The 15,261-nt window shown below is 38.8% G+C and overlaps 2 protein-coding genes across 2 annotated transcripts; one reads left to right on the forward strand and one right to left on the reverse strand.

Moving 5' to 3' along the window:
- The first annotated feature begins 1,162 nt into the window (after nucleotides 1-1,162).
- Nucleotides 1,163-2,511, forward strand: mrpl35 (mitochondrial ribosomal protein L35). The gene is made up of 4 exons (XM_086095245.1): nucleotides 1,163-1,224; nucleotides 1,411-1,582; nucleotides 1,945-2,089; nucleotides 2,158-2,511. The coding sequence occupies exons 1-4, from the start codon at nucleotides 1,194-1,196 to the stop codon at nucleotides 2,341-2,343; spliced, it is 534 nt and encodes a 177-aa protein (XP_085951371.1). The 5' UTR covers nucleotides 1,163-1,193; the 3' UTR covers nucleotides 2,344-2,511.
- On the reverse strand, nucleotides 2,441-13,824 carry reep1 (receptor accessory protein 1). The gene is made up of 8 exons (XM_086095244.1): nucleotides 13,676-13,824; nucleotides 12,435-12,507; nucleotides 11,100-11,176; nucleotides 10,875-10,995; nucleotides 10,449-10,562; nucleotides 9,047-9,209; nucleotides 6,324-6,508; nucleotides 2,441-4,631 (listed from the first exon to the last, which is right to left on the reverse strand). The coding sequence occupies exons 1-8, from the start codon at nucleotides 13,705-13,707 to the stop codon at nucleotides 4,560-4,562; spliced, it is 837 nt and encodes a 278-aa protein (XP_085951370.1). The 5' UTR covers nucleotides 13,708-13,824; the 3' UTR covers nucleotides 2,441-4,559.
- Between the last annotated feature and the right edge of the window lie 1,437 nt (nucleotides 13,825-15,261).

Here is a 15,261-nt window from a genome sequence, read left to right on the forward strand (position 1 = left end):
CATTTAAGGCTTTTTATTTCGTCTAGAAATGCACCTATAGGTGAATAATCCATCAATCCATCCATTTTCCGTACTGCTTGACATCATTGGGTAGAAAAAAATCTGTCTACACAAAGAAACGAGAAATGCCTGGACACAAAGTAAGTTGTAAAATGTCAAAAAGTAATAATGTGATGCTGGAAACACTGACTTAGTCATGCATTTTATCCAAATTAACAGGATTTTGTAATTGCAACCATTTCAGAGGCAGCACTTTTTTTTTTTGTGCAGTGCTGTTTTTTTCATGGCAGATTGTTTTTGGGCATGTGACAGCTGATAAAATTGGTTGCAACAAAAACATGTGAAAGCCTCGACAGCGTGACATTCATTACTCCACTTAGTTGCACTTGTTACAAGCACACACAATGATTTAGTGGCTTAGTGTATAGGCACACTATTTTACGTTTGAAAAATCTCAAGGCACACCACCAAACTAAATACTGAAATAATATCTTAATTTACTCACTCATTGTGTAATCTGGGCCTGTTTAAAGGTAATATTCTCGCAGAACACCTATTGTATGAATGTCAACAGGTGGATACACAAGTTTATTACACTTTCTGTCATTGGCCAAATGGCGGTCTTACTCTGTGTAATAAAGCTCTGCGCTCAATGAAAAGCACTGGGTTTTGGATCGTTTTAATTTGATTTGTTAGGATTATTTACTTGAATTTCAAAATGTAATTACATTTTGTTTGGCTACTATAACAATCTGATGGTGTATGCTAATCACAGGCAAAAGCAATATCAGAAATGCGCGGATCTTCAGAATTGTCAATTACGGTTATTACGGAGAGGGGCTACTTTCTTCAGCACAGAATAATTCTTACCCGTATTGAAGTACTGTGTAAACAACATGCAAACGTCATTTCTATGACACGAGCTACAATAATCTTTAATTATTAAACAGTATTTTTACTTTTACAAACAACTACTTTTACAGGCATATCTGTACTTCTACTTATGTACAGATTGGAGTATGTACTTTTTCTTTTTCTTCTTCTTCTTCTTATTATTAATGTATTCAAACGAGTTTTCACTGTAAATGGAACACGACAGACCTGCCGCTAGATGGTAGCATTGTGTCGTAAACCGTCGTAATGTTGTTTGTCCGTTCAGGACCCCGTAGTGACGTCATTTGTCAGAGGAAAACATGGCGGCCCTCCTGGCGAGGACCCTGTCTGGTAAGCGATGTAACATTTGGACTTTTAGCGGTTTTTTCCCCTCCTAATTTTGCGAATATTTACTGGGTGTTTTGCGTAATGCTTACGTTATAGTATGTTGAAACGTGTACGGGAGGCAATGCTGGTCTTTTTCAAGCAGGAGCGAGTTGTCGTTCCCGTGTTCACGTTGTCCTTCTGCTCGGATAGGGATGCTGAGGTCGCCGCTTACTGTGTCGCTGTGCACCCGGATAACGAACGTGGCTCGTCTGTCCGGCTTCACCCAAGCTGCTCATCCCCTTTATGCCCGTGCTGTCATGGCCATACGCGCTCCACTGCCCGCTCCAGCCTGTCAACTATTCCGGGGCGGCCCCCTCCAACGGTAAAAACTCTTGAAACGCTGTTAGCACTTAGCACAGACAAGTTGAAGTAGCTCTGGCCCTGATCATCATTAGCACTAATTTGACAGTGCCATCTAGGGTTGCAGTCCTATTAGTCTTAAATAATACATTCGAGTTACGAATTTAGGAATTTTTTTTCTGATAGTGTATGCACAGTTCAGACAAATATTGACACATATGCAACATTTCCTGAAGATAAATTGCACAGTGACTCCTGCACATCATGTTATAGATTGTAGTCCACCATGTAAAAAAACAAAAAACAACTAGTGATTATGGAATGAATGAATGGGTTCCAAATACCTCAGTTTTTCCTTTATGACAAGAGTGCCCTGTTTTGCAGGCTATCTGCCCTTATACCCCCTTTGAATCAGCAGCCCAGCAGAAGTCTGACATATTACAGTGTAAAGAAAGGAAAGAGGAAGACTGTAAAGTCTGTCACACAACGGTTCATGAGGCTACATTGCGGTCTTTGGATCCGACGCAAGGTACGAGTCCATTTTATGTTTTTATTAAAAGAAAAGGTGTTAATCTTGTTTCCCCCTCATGCACGCAGGCTGGTTACAAGAAGAAACTGTGGAGGAAAAGCGCGGCCAGACGAAGGCGACTGAGGGAGCACGTCTTTTGCAATAAAACGCAGTGTAAAAAGTTAGATAAAATGACAACATCGTATTGGAGAAGGAGAAACTGGTTTGTGGATGATCCCTACCTGAAGTACCATGACAGAGTCAATCTCAAGTAGTAATTCATGTATTAGTGTTTTGCTATATCATGTCATCTAAATAGTCAACACCCATTTTTTAAGCAATTAAGCAAAAACAATAATGAAGTCAGTCACATAAAACGTTTGCTTCATGTTTAATGGCTGTAAAGTGATTTTAACCAACAATAAACCATGTCCATCACATCACTGCGGCTACTTTTACGTGTAGCGTACATCAATTTGAAGTCATTCTGGCCTGCCAGAACAAAAAAACGTAAGATAACCCTGCAAAGTGGAAGCATTTAATAATTGACAGATTCACATTAAGTCACTTAAGAATTCCATCCAAAGCAGGGCTGGGGAACCTTTTTCCTATCTGTGGCCCTTTTAGATGGTGTGGCATGCATTTGTGAACAATTTTGACTCGATCAAGGACATTTATTAATGTATGTTTTGAGCATTTGTGGGTTACATGTGAAGCGCTTTTTCTCCAGATCTAGTGGGCTGTATATGTAGTAATTATTAGGCAGTGGGGTGACCTTGTATAGGAGGAAGGAAATTACCTGTAATACTGATACTAATGCTGAAACACGATTTTCCCATTATTATTTTTTTAATCACATCCATTAAAAGGATACGTAATGTGAATGGTGAGTATCTACAACGTCCCGAGTGAACGGTGTGTAAACAAGACAATTGTACCTGAGAAGCTATTGTTTCAGCATAAAGATGCAGTGATGACATTACTACTGTGCACATCCAACCATCAACAAATGACAGTGACACTCAAATGATGCAAAGGCTCAAGAACAGAATGTGAAGAAAATGACGACATATCACTACGATAGCCTGTCATGGTCATAATTCTGTAATACTGAATTATGTCCCGGGCAGCCCCTCATCATACACATAAGCACACATACCGTATATGCTGATGGGGAATTTGCTAAATCTCCCTCAAGAATTCCACAGTAGAGATGCTCAAGAGCAGAAAATACAACACAACAATAAACCTTAAGTGATATTGTGATTTGAATTATAGGGCCTAAAAATGACACACACACACAAAAGAGGGTTGCAGTAGATTGTCAAAATCCGGTGAAAGTGACGAGTACAAACTGTGATGCTCATCACAGACGACTGTACAGGTAAATCTCAATAAATCACAACATGAGAAAAATTGCCTGATAGATGAATTTAACACACTTCAGACGGCCAAATAATACCTATTTATAGTTAATGAGGCTATTAGCATTTGACATCTTCGACATTGCAGCTTTTTTAAGCTCCCAGAATTCAATGCGAGAGCTACTGAATCAAGAATTAGTTATGTTTCCGGATAGACTTGCCATGGCTTTGCAAGAATGCCTGCTCCAAGAGTTTGGGGATTTCATCAAAAGTTGGTAAAATAGCATAAACATCTTGGAGTGTCGTGACGGCCATAACGTTTCTCAAAGTCAGCAATCAATATTGTAATTTACTGAGATGCACCTGTGCATGATACGTTTTTGGGTCGATATCTACAAATATGGGCAGTCCGTGAATGACTGTTCACTACATAGTGCAAAAAAATGAATTCAGGTGAACACAATGTTAAGAAATATTAGGACAGTCACTTTTAGTTTTCCTTGCATACAGTAGAATGAATCATTCCTAAATGGTAAATGCCATATTTTTTGCGAAACTAAAATCTGACTCACATGTTGAAAACTGTCCAAATACTTGTGACCCTAACTGTATATGGTGATACGTAATGTCCCTCATTAAGGCTTTAATAGAGGTAAATAATTCATCCACAGCTGCTTGACTTATCATGACGTGCTGTTTTTAGGACACCACCCAAAAAAAACCAACAATTTAAAACGTTCACCACATTAGCCATGCATTTGACCCATGGCGACTTACAGTTGACAAGCGAGCTGCAGTACATTCTGTAGCACAACTAAAAAAAAAATGCACGGCCAGACACATGCAAGTGGCCAACCGAACCTGACAGAAAAAAAAATACACTCTGTACATATAATAACTTCTAGCAGGTCTGATCAGCATGGAGCTCTCACTTTTCGTTCTTGCTGTATCACAACTGTATCATATAGACAGGTCGTCACAGGTCACTTTGGCAATACCGAATTCCAAAGCAATGCCGCTTCAGTCACGTAAGGTTCCTTTTTTTTTCCATTTTTTCTTTTTTCAAAAATTACGTGTTGCAGCAAGCTGGAGGCAGCTGGAGGCGTCGATGTGCACGGCCCACGCGCTCACATGGCTTCAGCGTTGGAACACACGGCGCTCCTGGATCTCGTGAGAGGCCTTAAGACTCTAAGAGGAGGCTGCGGGGGGAGAAAGGCAAACATCAGCCACATGATCAGTTTCAGAAAAGTACTTGATGTTTTTTTTTTTTTTGAGTATTATTTGCACTTCCAGCTCCCAGCGCAATCTTGCTATTTTGGTGATGTAGACTTCTGAAAGTCACATTCCCTGTTCATCAATAGTTCTTAAAATAGCTTCGAAATCCTATACATATAGCGTTCATCAATGTTTTCTCACCAAATTAATGACACATCAATGCCTCCATTAATCTAATACTACACATCTCACTGTCACAGAAGTAGACATGTTTTTTTTTTGTCATCGACAATATTGAAAACAATTAAATGACGGCATTCCATCTTGATCTTACATTCCCAAAACATGCTTGTTAGTCAGGTTCACGTAAGACTAAATTTTCATAAGGTATGAATATTCTGATTGGGCTTTACACAATCAGGATTTTTCGACCGATCAGTTTGAAAAAAAAAAAAAAAGATAACCGATCACAGTTTCGATCAGAAGATGTAGCAATTCTGTACATCCATTTAACTCATGCTCCCAAAAACATATAAATATGTTCATTTTATAAAATAAAATTATAACATGTAATGTCTTATTTCGTAAAGCCGGTCAATGAAGTCATTGATCAATTGGGCAAATTAAGACATTACAGCCGATCAACAATTTTGCATACAATTCTAAATATTGTGGTATCCAGCCAATCAGATTGCTGTAAAGTCTAATTCTTATGTATCTAGTTCTAAGGTATTTTAAGGTATATGTTCTGGGTATTTATAATAATTTTCTGGAGTTAAAAGGCTACATTTCCAAGTAATTCAATAAATGCCCTTTTACATTGAAGTGCCACATTAATGCGCACATTTTTTCATTTCTGCAATGCTACATTCATACAGGGCTGGACTGGCCATCTCGCATATAGGGCAGATGCCCGGTGGGCCGGTCTCTTTTGGGGCCGATGCAGTGCTTTTAGATTATTATTTTCCTACATTTTACCCCAAGAGACTGGCCCACAATTTAAAAGGACCAGTCCATTAATCTATTTTGAATATAAATAGCAAAATGAAACATCATCAGTAAACGTAAGTGGCAGAACTACATGTTAGGCAAGAGTTGGGCTGGGTTGGGCCGGCGGGCATAAGTCAAAATGCCAGGACCGATTTTTTGTGCCAGTCCAGCCCTGCATTCATATAAAATAGGATTTAAATAAAAGTTATGGCATTATCATTACATTGATGGGTTTCACTCACCTTTAAGTCTACAAGTTGCGCAAAAGTTATCATAATTAAATTCACACAATACAACAATATAAAGTACACAGTTCACACACATAAAGTAGTCGAACACTTGCAAGTGGTTTGCTTTCCAGACGAATCATTAAGACAACCATGATACAGCAATTATGTGGTGAAAACGTACTTAAGTCAAACCACATCATTCGTTCTAGTTGTCCGTTGCATGCCACAATTCCAAACGCACTCACACATTGAACAGCAACTCCAATTGGACCATGAGGGAATTGTTAACAACTGCAGGTTGCACTAAAGCATGAAGATTATTTAGTGACACAGCATTAGAATATATATATATATATATATATTTTTTTTTTAAAGAGCCACTGTGTGAGTGAGTGAATGAGCACTCTGTTAGAGGCAGGCAGCAGCTGAGCACTCGTAACCAGGCAGAGCAGGTACCTCCGGAGCTTTTCTTTTCACAAGCCCGACCTGAGGCCAGTTTGGAGCCCCCCCCTCCTCCTCTGACTCCTCCAGAGTTGGACTAGTGGGAGAAGGCGTGGAGGGCAGGGAGGGATCGGGTGTCAGCGACTCCTCCGGCTCCCTTTGGTCTAATGCCAGCACCTCATAGTCAGTCATGTCAAAATCTATAAAGGGGGTGGGGGGGGGGTGAATTATGAATTGTGCCGTCAACTTTCCAGTGACTGATTGATAATTGATACCGATGGCTTGTAATTGTTTGAAGAGATGCAACTGATATTGGCCATTAGGAACAAAAGTTGACTTTATATTCCCTCGAAACAACAAAGCAGAGGCCAGAAAGTTATGAAAGTGAATATCAATTTGCAGCGGCGTAATTATCTTTCAATGTGTATGACATTGAGCTCAAGCAGTGAACCCACTGCTGACATTTATGGCCAACTAAGAATAGCATTTGAGGACGTCTGAAAGCAACTTTCTTATTGGCAGCTAATCCCACGAAAATGTCAGATCTGCATAAATACTAACACCCTTGTAAACAATCCCCCTAAATGTCACCTGTTTGTACACTTGCGCCCTCTCACGAGATAAAGCACAAGAGCAATACGAAGTAGGGGTGGGAATCCTTTGAACGTATTACGATTCGATTCCGATTTTTGGGTGTGCGATTTAATTGACAACGATTTTTGCTCCAACGTATAGATGTTCAAGGAATCGTAATAATCTACTCCAGTCTGACTCGCTAATGCTAATTAGCGCGCTACTCGCGGCACTTTTGTCACCCAAAAGAACGGCTCCACGCTGCAAAAATCAACTTCTATTGGAATAACTTGATCGTGACTTTTTCCTTCTACTCTCTAATGTGGCTACAACTTAACAGTGTATTAGACCGCGTGGAACCACACTGCCCCTCAGTGGCCAAATCGGGTACAACATGAACAGCGCTCCCAATAAAGGCACACACAAATAAAGGGAAGACAGTGTAAAATAATTTAAATAAAATCGATTTTGGGACATTTAAAATCTATTCTGAATCGTATTAAATGAGAATTGCGATTCTTATGAGAATCGATTTTTTTGGCACACCCCTAAAACAAAGGTAGCTAGAGATGCATCAGATGATCTGCATTGTGTATAGTAGGTTAGCAATGCTATCTTACAAAAAGCCTAAATCCTCACGAAGGCCGTCAGCGAATTCACTAAATGCCCTCCGGTAACAGTGAAAAGATAAACAATGTACTTGAATGTCTGCATAGATGTTAAAATGAAGACAAGCGACCAGACACAAAATACTATTACGATATACTGCGGCGAGTAGTGACCTCAGTTATTTTGGCATTCAAATTATGGTGTTGGAGTTTGCTAATTGTACTTATATTTAAAGATATCGTATTACTATCGTCTTATTTTAGCGAAACATAAATAAACAGCAATATAAAAAAATAGAACAGTCGTCTCAAAGAAAAACTGTTCACATGACACGGCATAAGGAACAAATCCCCCCAGCTGCTACTGTACTTGTGAGCATTATCACAGGACACACTTGCCCGTTCCAAACAGGAAGACGGGCCGAGGGAGAGGTTTCGGGGGCGTTGTAAGGGGTCACTCAGGAAAGAAGAGTGAATGGACTATATTATTGATTTTTCCCAAAAAGCAGAAAGAATATCACTAGCGAGTTACATTTTGCTAAATTTAATATTTTTCTCAAATACACATGTGCTTGTCTTACTCTCTTTGATGACAAACTTATTTTTTGCATTTGTGTGAGTATTGTTATCACCTTTTTGCGTTGCTGCTCCATGTGTGCTAAAGTAGCAATTGTTTGAAGGTTAAAAAAAACTAACAAAAAAAACCCCAAAAAAACGCAACATAGCCTTCTATAGATGCTAATTTCCTTTAGCCTAGCCTCTATGGTGATTTTTGAATGTTAGCATTAGTTAATGTCAGTGTGACTATTTTCACCTTTTTGAAAGTGTTGCTGCGCCATGTGTTAAAGTAGCAATTATTTGAACCAAACAAACAAACAAACAAACAAAAAAACAAACAAAACCCAACATACAATAGATGCTAATTTCCATTAGCGTCACCACTATGGTGTTTTGAATTATGTTAGCATTAAGCTAGCAAGCTTTCATTATCACTGTAGCCCATGTGGTTTGGTTAAACTTTTTTGTTTTTTTAATTGTCTCATTTTATGTTAGTTTTACAGTAAATTTTACCTGGTAGACAAATCAACACTTTTGAAGATATGTTTGACACAGGCACACACTAATTATTATTATTATTTTTATTTTATTTACATGTTTTGGTTAAAATGTATTTAACTGAAAAATGTGGTTTAGTAAGTTTAACTGTGCTTAAATAAATAATTAAACATTTGGAAGGGGATAAACGACAAAAAAGTGGGTTTTTTGTACGACAGATTTTCACCTATTGCCGGTGGGAGAATATAATAGAGAATAATAGTTACCATGGAGCCAGGTAACTATTATTCTCTATTATATTCTGTGTTATTTTAAACATGCCTCTATGGTTTCTTTAGGGATGGGGAATCTTATCCCTATCAGTTGATTTCAGCATTGTGAAGTCCTCCAAGGACCTTACTAAACTGAAAAACAATATGTAATAATTGAACACAGGCATACTCTTTCGGGCCATGAAAGTCCCACAGGCCGCAGGTCCCTCGCCCTGGTGTGTCCGCTCACCTTTGTTGTAGCTCTCAGACTTGCTGCGCATCATGGTGCGAGCCCGGTGCTGAGATGCTGCTTCCGCTCTTGTTGGCTGGGTGGAGCCGGTCGTGTCCGAGTCGTAACCGGCCAGATCTTGCATGCTGAAACTCCTCAACCTGTCCGTCAGAACTCCTTGGCTCTGGGAGAGGAGAGAGGTCGTTGGAGACAGAAAGAAGTCCAACTTGTCGATCACAATTGACTGGTAGACCGCGGACTGTGAGGGATGTTATTTTTGTGTGTGTGTGTGTGTGTGTGTGTGCACTAGGCAAGGGCCAATAATCAAATTTGACAGTATAACATTATCACAGATATGACTTTCACAGTATTAAAATTATAGGTCTAAAATTATTTTTTTTTAAATATTTGGGTAAATAAAAACAGCATTTTTTCCCAATAAACTAAAACTATTTTATTCTTTAAAAAAAAATGGTTAAGTAAATAAATAAATCCATAAATGTTAAATTTTTTCTTGTTTTAATTCTTCTTAGTAAGTCAGTGCCCCATCACAGGTGAGCTATTTTTAGAACAGACCTGTGGGCTACTCATGTTGTCCTTGAGGCTAACTAGTACACATTGGCACTATGGAGCGTGGCAGGAAAAAGGTAGACCAATTTTATGTATCACAAGATATGCTGCCACAAGATATTAGTGGCCAGGAAGGCCTTTATTTGTACAAAGGTATTTTTGGAATAAACAATTTGGCCTAGTGGTAAGTCCTTCTGCCTCACAGTTGAGAGGTTCTAGGTTCAAATCTTGACTCGGGCCCTCCAGTGTTTATTTGTTGTCCGTGTGCTTGCATGGGAATTCTCCTTGTGCTTCGGGTTCCTTCAACATTCAAAAAACATGCATGTTAGCTTTATTGAAGACTCATAATTGTTCATTAGTGTGAAAGTGGGTTTAAAAGCTTCCGGGTGTGTGCGCCTTGGCCACCTGGGAGCAACAAAAAAAACAAGACATACGGACACAAGGCTACAAGGGAGTAGCACCATGACAACAATGCTGTTTAGTAGCCTGGCTGGCTACTTGGTTTTGCATTGTTTGTTAGCATTAAGCTAAGTGCACTTTCCAAAGACAAATGTGGCTGTTTTACATCCATAACGTGTAATTCTCTCTCTCTTTTTCTTTTAAATAATTTATTTTAATAGTAAACTTCAACTGGGGTAGCATTGATGAGCTTGAAGGCTTTTTTTTTTTTTTTTAAGAATTCCTGACTGTCAAACTGCTTCTTGTTGTTAACCTAGTGCAGTACAGACATCAATCTTAAAATTGGCTTCAGGTGTATCAGTATTGTATCGTTGTCCCATTGCAAATGTTTGATACGCTGACTTCAATGTTTTTAGGTCAGAACAAAACAAAAAATGTTCATCGTCGGCAATACCTTTGTTGCAGCCATGACTGCAGCGGTGGCGGCCACATTCAGCCCCTTCCTCCCATAATGCACCAGGGTGTCATAGCTTTTGTCCTTGGCTTGGCAGATATAGTCGTCAATATCCTGGGACAAGCCACAAAACAAAAACACGTTGTGTCTCTTTGCGTGTCAACTGTAGCTGCGTGATTGAGTCATCTCTGATCACACACAACTCATTCCATCACAGATGCGGGGAAAAAGGCGAAGATAGTATCACAGTAAAAGTGAATTAGCACAAAGCCACATTTGTTTTCCCCCCGGTTAGCCGAGAAACTCAAATGCTATTACTGAGGGGAATCAACAGTAGAAATTAAAAGGGAAGGATGGTGTTTTAACCCTTCATTTTTTCTTGGACTACACAAGAGGAAGTGGCAAAAGAAGTGAGGGAATGTTCACCTTTTCTTTAGAGGAAAGAGTGGGATGGACAAACTTCCTGTAGAGCACACTGGAGCCTTTCGTGTACGGCGACAATAGCCACACCACAAAGGCTATCTTCAGTTCATAGTAGAAAGGAAGCCTAGAGAGTATGTGATGATACGACAACACAGTCAAGATTTTTTTACTGCTCACAATTACTTACGATTGTATTAATTGATCAATATGGTTATTATCACTACTTACCAGCAAATAAACATATCGGTGAATACTTCCACAGATGTAAATAGAGCAAATATTATCCAGTACATCATCCATTTCACCTAAAACACAGGAAAAACAAATCATAGCTAGCGGTAGCTAGGTAGATAGATAGATAGATAGATAGATAGATAGATAGATAGATAGATAGATAGATAGATAGATAGATAGATAGATAGATAGATAGATAGATAGATAGATAGATAGATAGATAGATAGATAGATAGATAGATAGATAGATAGATAGATAGATAGATAGATAGATAGATAGATAGATAGAAAGATAGATAGATAGATAGATAGATAGATAGATAGATAGATAGATAGATAGATAGATAGATAGATAGATAGATAGATAGATAGATAGATAGATAGATAGAAAGATGTGGCAGCTGGTATATGTAAATTAGCCCCATTGTTGCGTACTGTACAATCCCGAAAAATTTGAATCAAGCACTCCTGGAAACCAAATATTTGTGCACATACAAGCAATTAAACTGTAAATGCAAATGTTGCAAAATATGTCCAATTTTGTACATGGATTTACAGAATAATACAGTAATTGGTCGATTAATCACAGGGTAGCTCAAGTTACAATATCACAATATTTTACTGATGATAATTATATGATAACCGATATACTGTATTGGGATCTTTTTTCTTAACTGTGCTGTGTATGTCATTAGGGTGTGGGGTAAACTGAAGTCTATCCTGTATCCTGATTTGACGTCACAATATTTAGCAAAACGATTTAGTATACGTATATTGATACTTTGTCCTGTAGATATTTTTAAATATGGGAACTGTCTAGAAATATCATATGGCACTGAGACATAAAAACAAAAGCACATATGACAACATATGACTATGAAGTAATCTCCCTCTAATTGCGAAGACGTGAGTTATTAATGCTCCTCCAAAATGGTCATAATTACTATTATTAAATAATGTCTTCACTGAGAATATACCACAAACTATGACCTTCAAACCCTTTAATATGATTTCAAACCCACACTGCCCAAAATGACCCTTGATAAATGACATAGATTATTAACTCTACAATTTAACATGTACATCCTCAAGCGGCGGGACTCATAATTCATTCCATTCTATTATCATCCAAAGGTGAATTTAGCTCCTCCCCGACAGCTTCTCAGTTGAGATGCATCACTTCAACATACAGTACAGTACATTGATGTCAGTTATTTGACAGCAATGTACTACTTTCCTAATTGACAGGTCTTTGGCACAATCTTGTGGCATTTTTGGACGTTTCAGAAAGAGCACAATCTTACCGAAGTAAAAACATAATGTACTTACATATTCCTTTACATCTTTGGACTTGACGGCTTTATAAGACGAGTAGGCAGGATATAGCGTACCAAACACAAGTCTGCAAGAAAATGTTTATCAATATGGGAGATTTACATTAGGACAATATTAAAAGATATAAATCTACATACGTGAACAGGGCATGTATTAATTGTGCAAAGGTTACCATTGTAGTCAGCGTTAATCCCACTACAGCATTAACACATACGGAAGTTATAGACTATCTATTTACATTGACATCTCACTGTAATAACTTTATTACACACGATCCACGGCAGTGTCCTTATGTCATAATGATGTCATCATAGCTTACAACGCTTATGATAAAGGTCCCAACACTTAATCAGACTTAGGTAGGCCATATTGTTGTTTTTTTTCTCCTCCCCTCACCCACCATATGAGACAAAGTTAGCCTGCGTGAGACACCTGCACCCGTCGAAAGGAGCGCCGTGGTCCGGCGAACAGCTGAGGGCGAGCCGATCAAGTTACTGACCCACATGCACTCAATACAAATAGAATACACTTGTCCGAGATCACCATTTTGTGTACTGTACATACACATGCGCTTTATTTTGGGCTAGGCCATTGTGAATGAAGACTCATGTAAATGTAATTGGCTTATTTTGTGAGACTTGGCCCAGGCTGTATGTAATGGCGCTCAGTCATAGCAGGATTATAAATAAATAAAAAAGCCTCGGTAGTAGTAATAGAGATCTTATTCTATTTTGGGGGGTATAGTGAGGGGTGTATAATATCTCTATTAGCATATGTCTGGATTTATTCTTTTCATGCTTTCAACATGACTGGTTGTAACCTGAGAAGGCTGACCCATCCCTTTTTGTGTTTTTCCCCCCTTCCAATGTAGGACATCAACACATTATTACTGTGTAACCGCCCAGTTACATCGGTGCCGGTCTTATTTGGATAATGTGTCGTAATGATAACAATAACAAAACACCAGAGAGCGTCAGGCAGCTACTAAAAGCATGGTAAAAATAAACAGGCCCACCTCTAGCATTCATCTCGAACTAGCTGGTTCATACCATCTAGTGACATTTGTGTTACATTTTGTCACACAATAAAATACATGTCCTCCTATGCTTTAAGATTCGTGGTCGAAAAACGCCTATCGAGCGTCGCCTTCCGAAAGGCAAAAAAAAAACAGAAAGCAATTTCGCAATTGTCGTCACGCTCAGGTGTGAAATGTTTTAAAAAAATAAATGACTTACACCACAAGTCTGGAGATGATCCAAGAGACCATTGCGCCGGAGAGGCGACGGAACGCGCAGTCTGGTGCTAGGAGGAGTTTCCTCCTGATGATGATGACAGGCGAGTCAAGGCGCCCAGCACGAGCACAAGCACGCGCGGGCGCCGACGTCACGCAGTGCTACATGTGGCCACAGGGAGCGCTGTTGCTACGCACAAAATAAGGCACGCCTTCGGGAGTGGATAGAATTGTTTTCGTTGCACATTCTACGTAGCAGCACCAATACAGCAAACATATTAGAAACACCTCTTAACCAGTGGTGTAGTGGTCCCTGGAGAAGTGGGTTATTATTATTATTGTGTATTATTTTTTTTTTAAGTTGTCCAGAAAAACGTATTTTAGAAATGGCCACATGTAAGAATTAAAAATAATTTGTACTCTCTCAAAGTAATACAAGTATCATGATTTCTTAACAGTTTGGTAACAAACAAACAAACAAACAAACAAAGTATATGCTATAAAACAAATTACAATATTTAGTGAACAATAATAGTGAAAAACAATCTGGTTAGACTTCAGTATTGATTTGTGCTGAATCAAACTATTTCTCTATTTTTGTGTTTTAATTTATGGGTACTTAATGTTTTTTTTTTTACGTAACTAGAGCATGTAGATAGTGTGTAACAGGCAGCGTCCACCCGGGGAATCGAACCCACATCGCAATCAAGTATCCCGTGTACGCAAAGAGCAAATCAGTTCACCTGAGGCAAATTTCTGGGTCGCCATTGTGGCTCAGGGGAGCAATTGAAGGATTAGATTTTTCTCGACATGACCCACCCTACTCGGCCTCCGATTGGCTGATCAGTCCTCATGCCAAAAGTTTGCCAACCTAATTAGTGTAGGCAGGGGGTACCAGCCAGAGAAGGGTAGGCCATGGGTGACTCACTGCTGACTGAAAATACATGGACTACACCACTGCTCTTAACATGATTGTTTTTTTGTTTTTTAATTGGTCCAAATAAAAATATAAGCGCTCTTCTGAATCACTTTAGTATTGACATTATTGTCCCATTAGTGAACTTATGGTAGCGATTAAAAACAATACATGCTTTTGAATGCGATTTAAAGCTCTTGTGAGCACCTACAGTATGCTTTGAAAGTTGCTGCCTTGCTCTGCTGGCAACTCCAGCTGACATTCAGGAGCCACAAAAACAAGCGAGGTTTTGTTAGTCTAACAAAAGGAGCCACTGAAAATAGTATCCTGTCCGTTTTAAGAGGCAAGGGAATTGCTTTAAAACGGGGAGCACCCAAAAACGCATTCATCTCATTTGCTTGTTACTGCTTCAAGCAAAACAAAATACATGTACTTTTCAGCTGCATAATGTTGTGCATATTAAAACTCATTCACTGCCATTGACGGCTACAGATGTAAAAAATTCATTTGAACTATTTCTATTAGTTAAACATTTTTTCCCCACTTTTGTTAACAAGAATATGAAAGCCTAGAAAAAAAATATTGTACATTTAGAACAGATATGAAATGTGTGATTGTCAGTTAACTAGTGAAGTCATGAAATTAATTACGAAAAAAATGTACGCCCCTAATTT

This window comes from Leptonotus elevatus, chromosome 14 (genome assembly GCF_054856555.1).
Source record: "Leptonotus elevatus isolate MCC_2025b chromosome 14, RoL_Lele_1.0, whole genome shotgun sequence".
NCBI lineage: Eukaryota > Metazoa > Chordata > Actinopteri > Syngnathiformes > Syngnathidae > Leptonotus > Leptonotus elevatus.

Bases quoted from the DNA above. Each gene is read 5' to 3' on its own strand.
- mrpl35 (XM_086095245.1), top strand. From the start codon at position 1,194: ATGGCGGCCCTCCTGGCGAGGACCCTGTCTG. The intron at 1,225-1,410 runs GTAAGCGATGTA...CTGCTCGGATAG, and splicing joins CCTGGCGAGGACCCTGTCTG to GGATGCTGAGGTCGCCGCTT. The intron at 1,583-1,944 runs GTAAAAACTCTT...CCTGTTTTGCAG, and splicing joins CGGGGCGGCCCCCTCCAACG to GCTATCTGCCCTTATACCCC.
- reep1 (XM_086095244.1), bottom strand. From the start codon at position 13,707: ATGGTCTCTTGGATCATCTCCAGACTTGTGGT. The intron at 12,508-13,675 runs GTAAGTCATTTA...ATTTTCTTGCAG, and splicing joins ATCATCTCCAGACTTGTGGT to ACTTGTGTTTGGTACGCTAT. The intron at 11,177-12,434 runs GTAAGTACATTA...CCTGTGTTTTAG, and splicing joins CCAAAGATGTAAAGGAATAT to GTGAAATGGATGATGTACTG.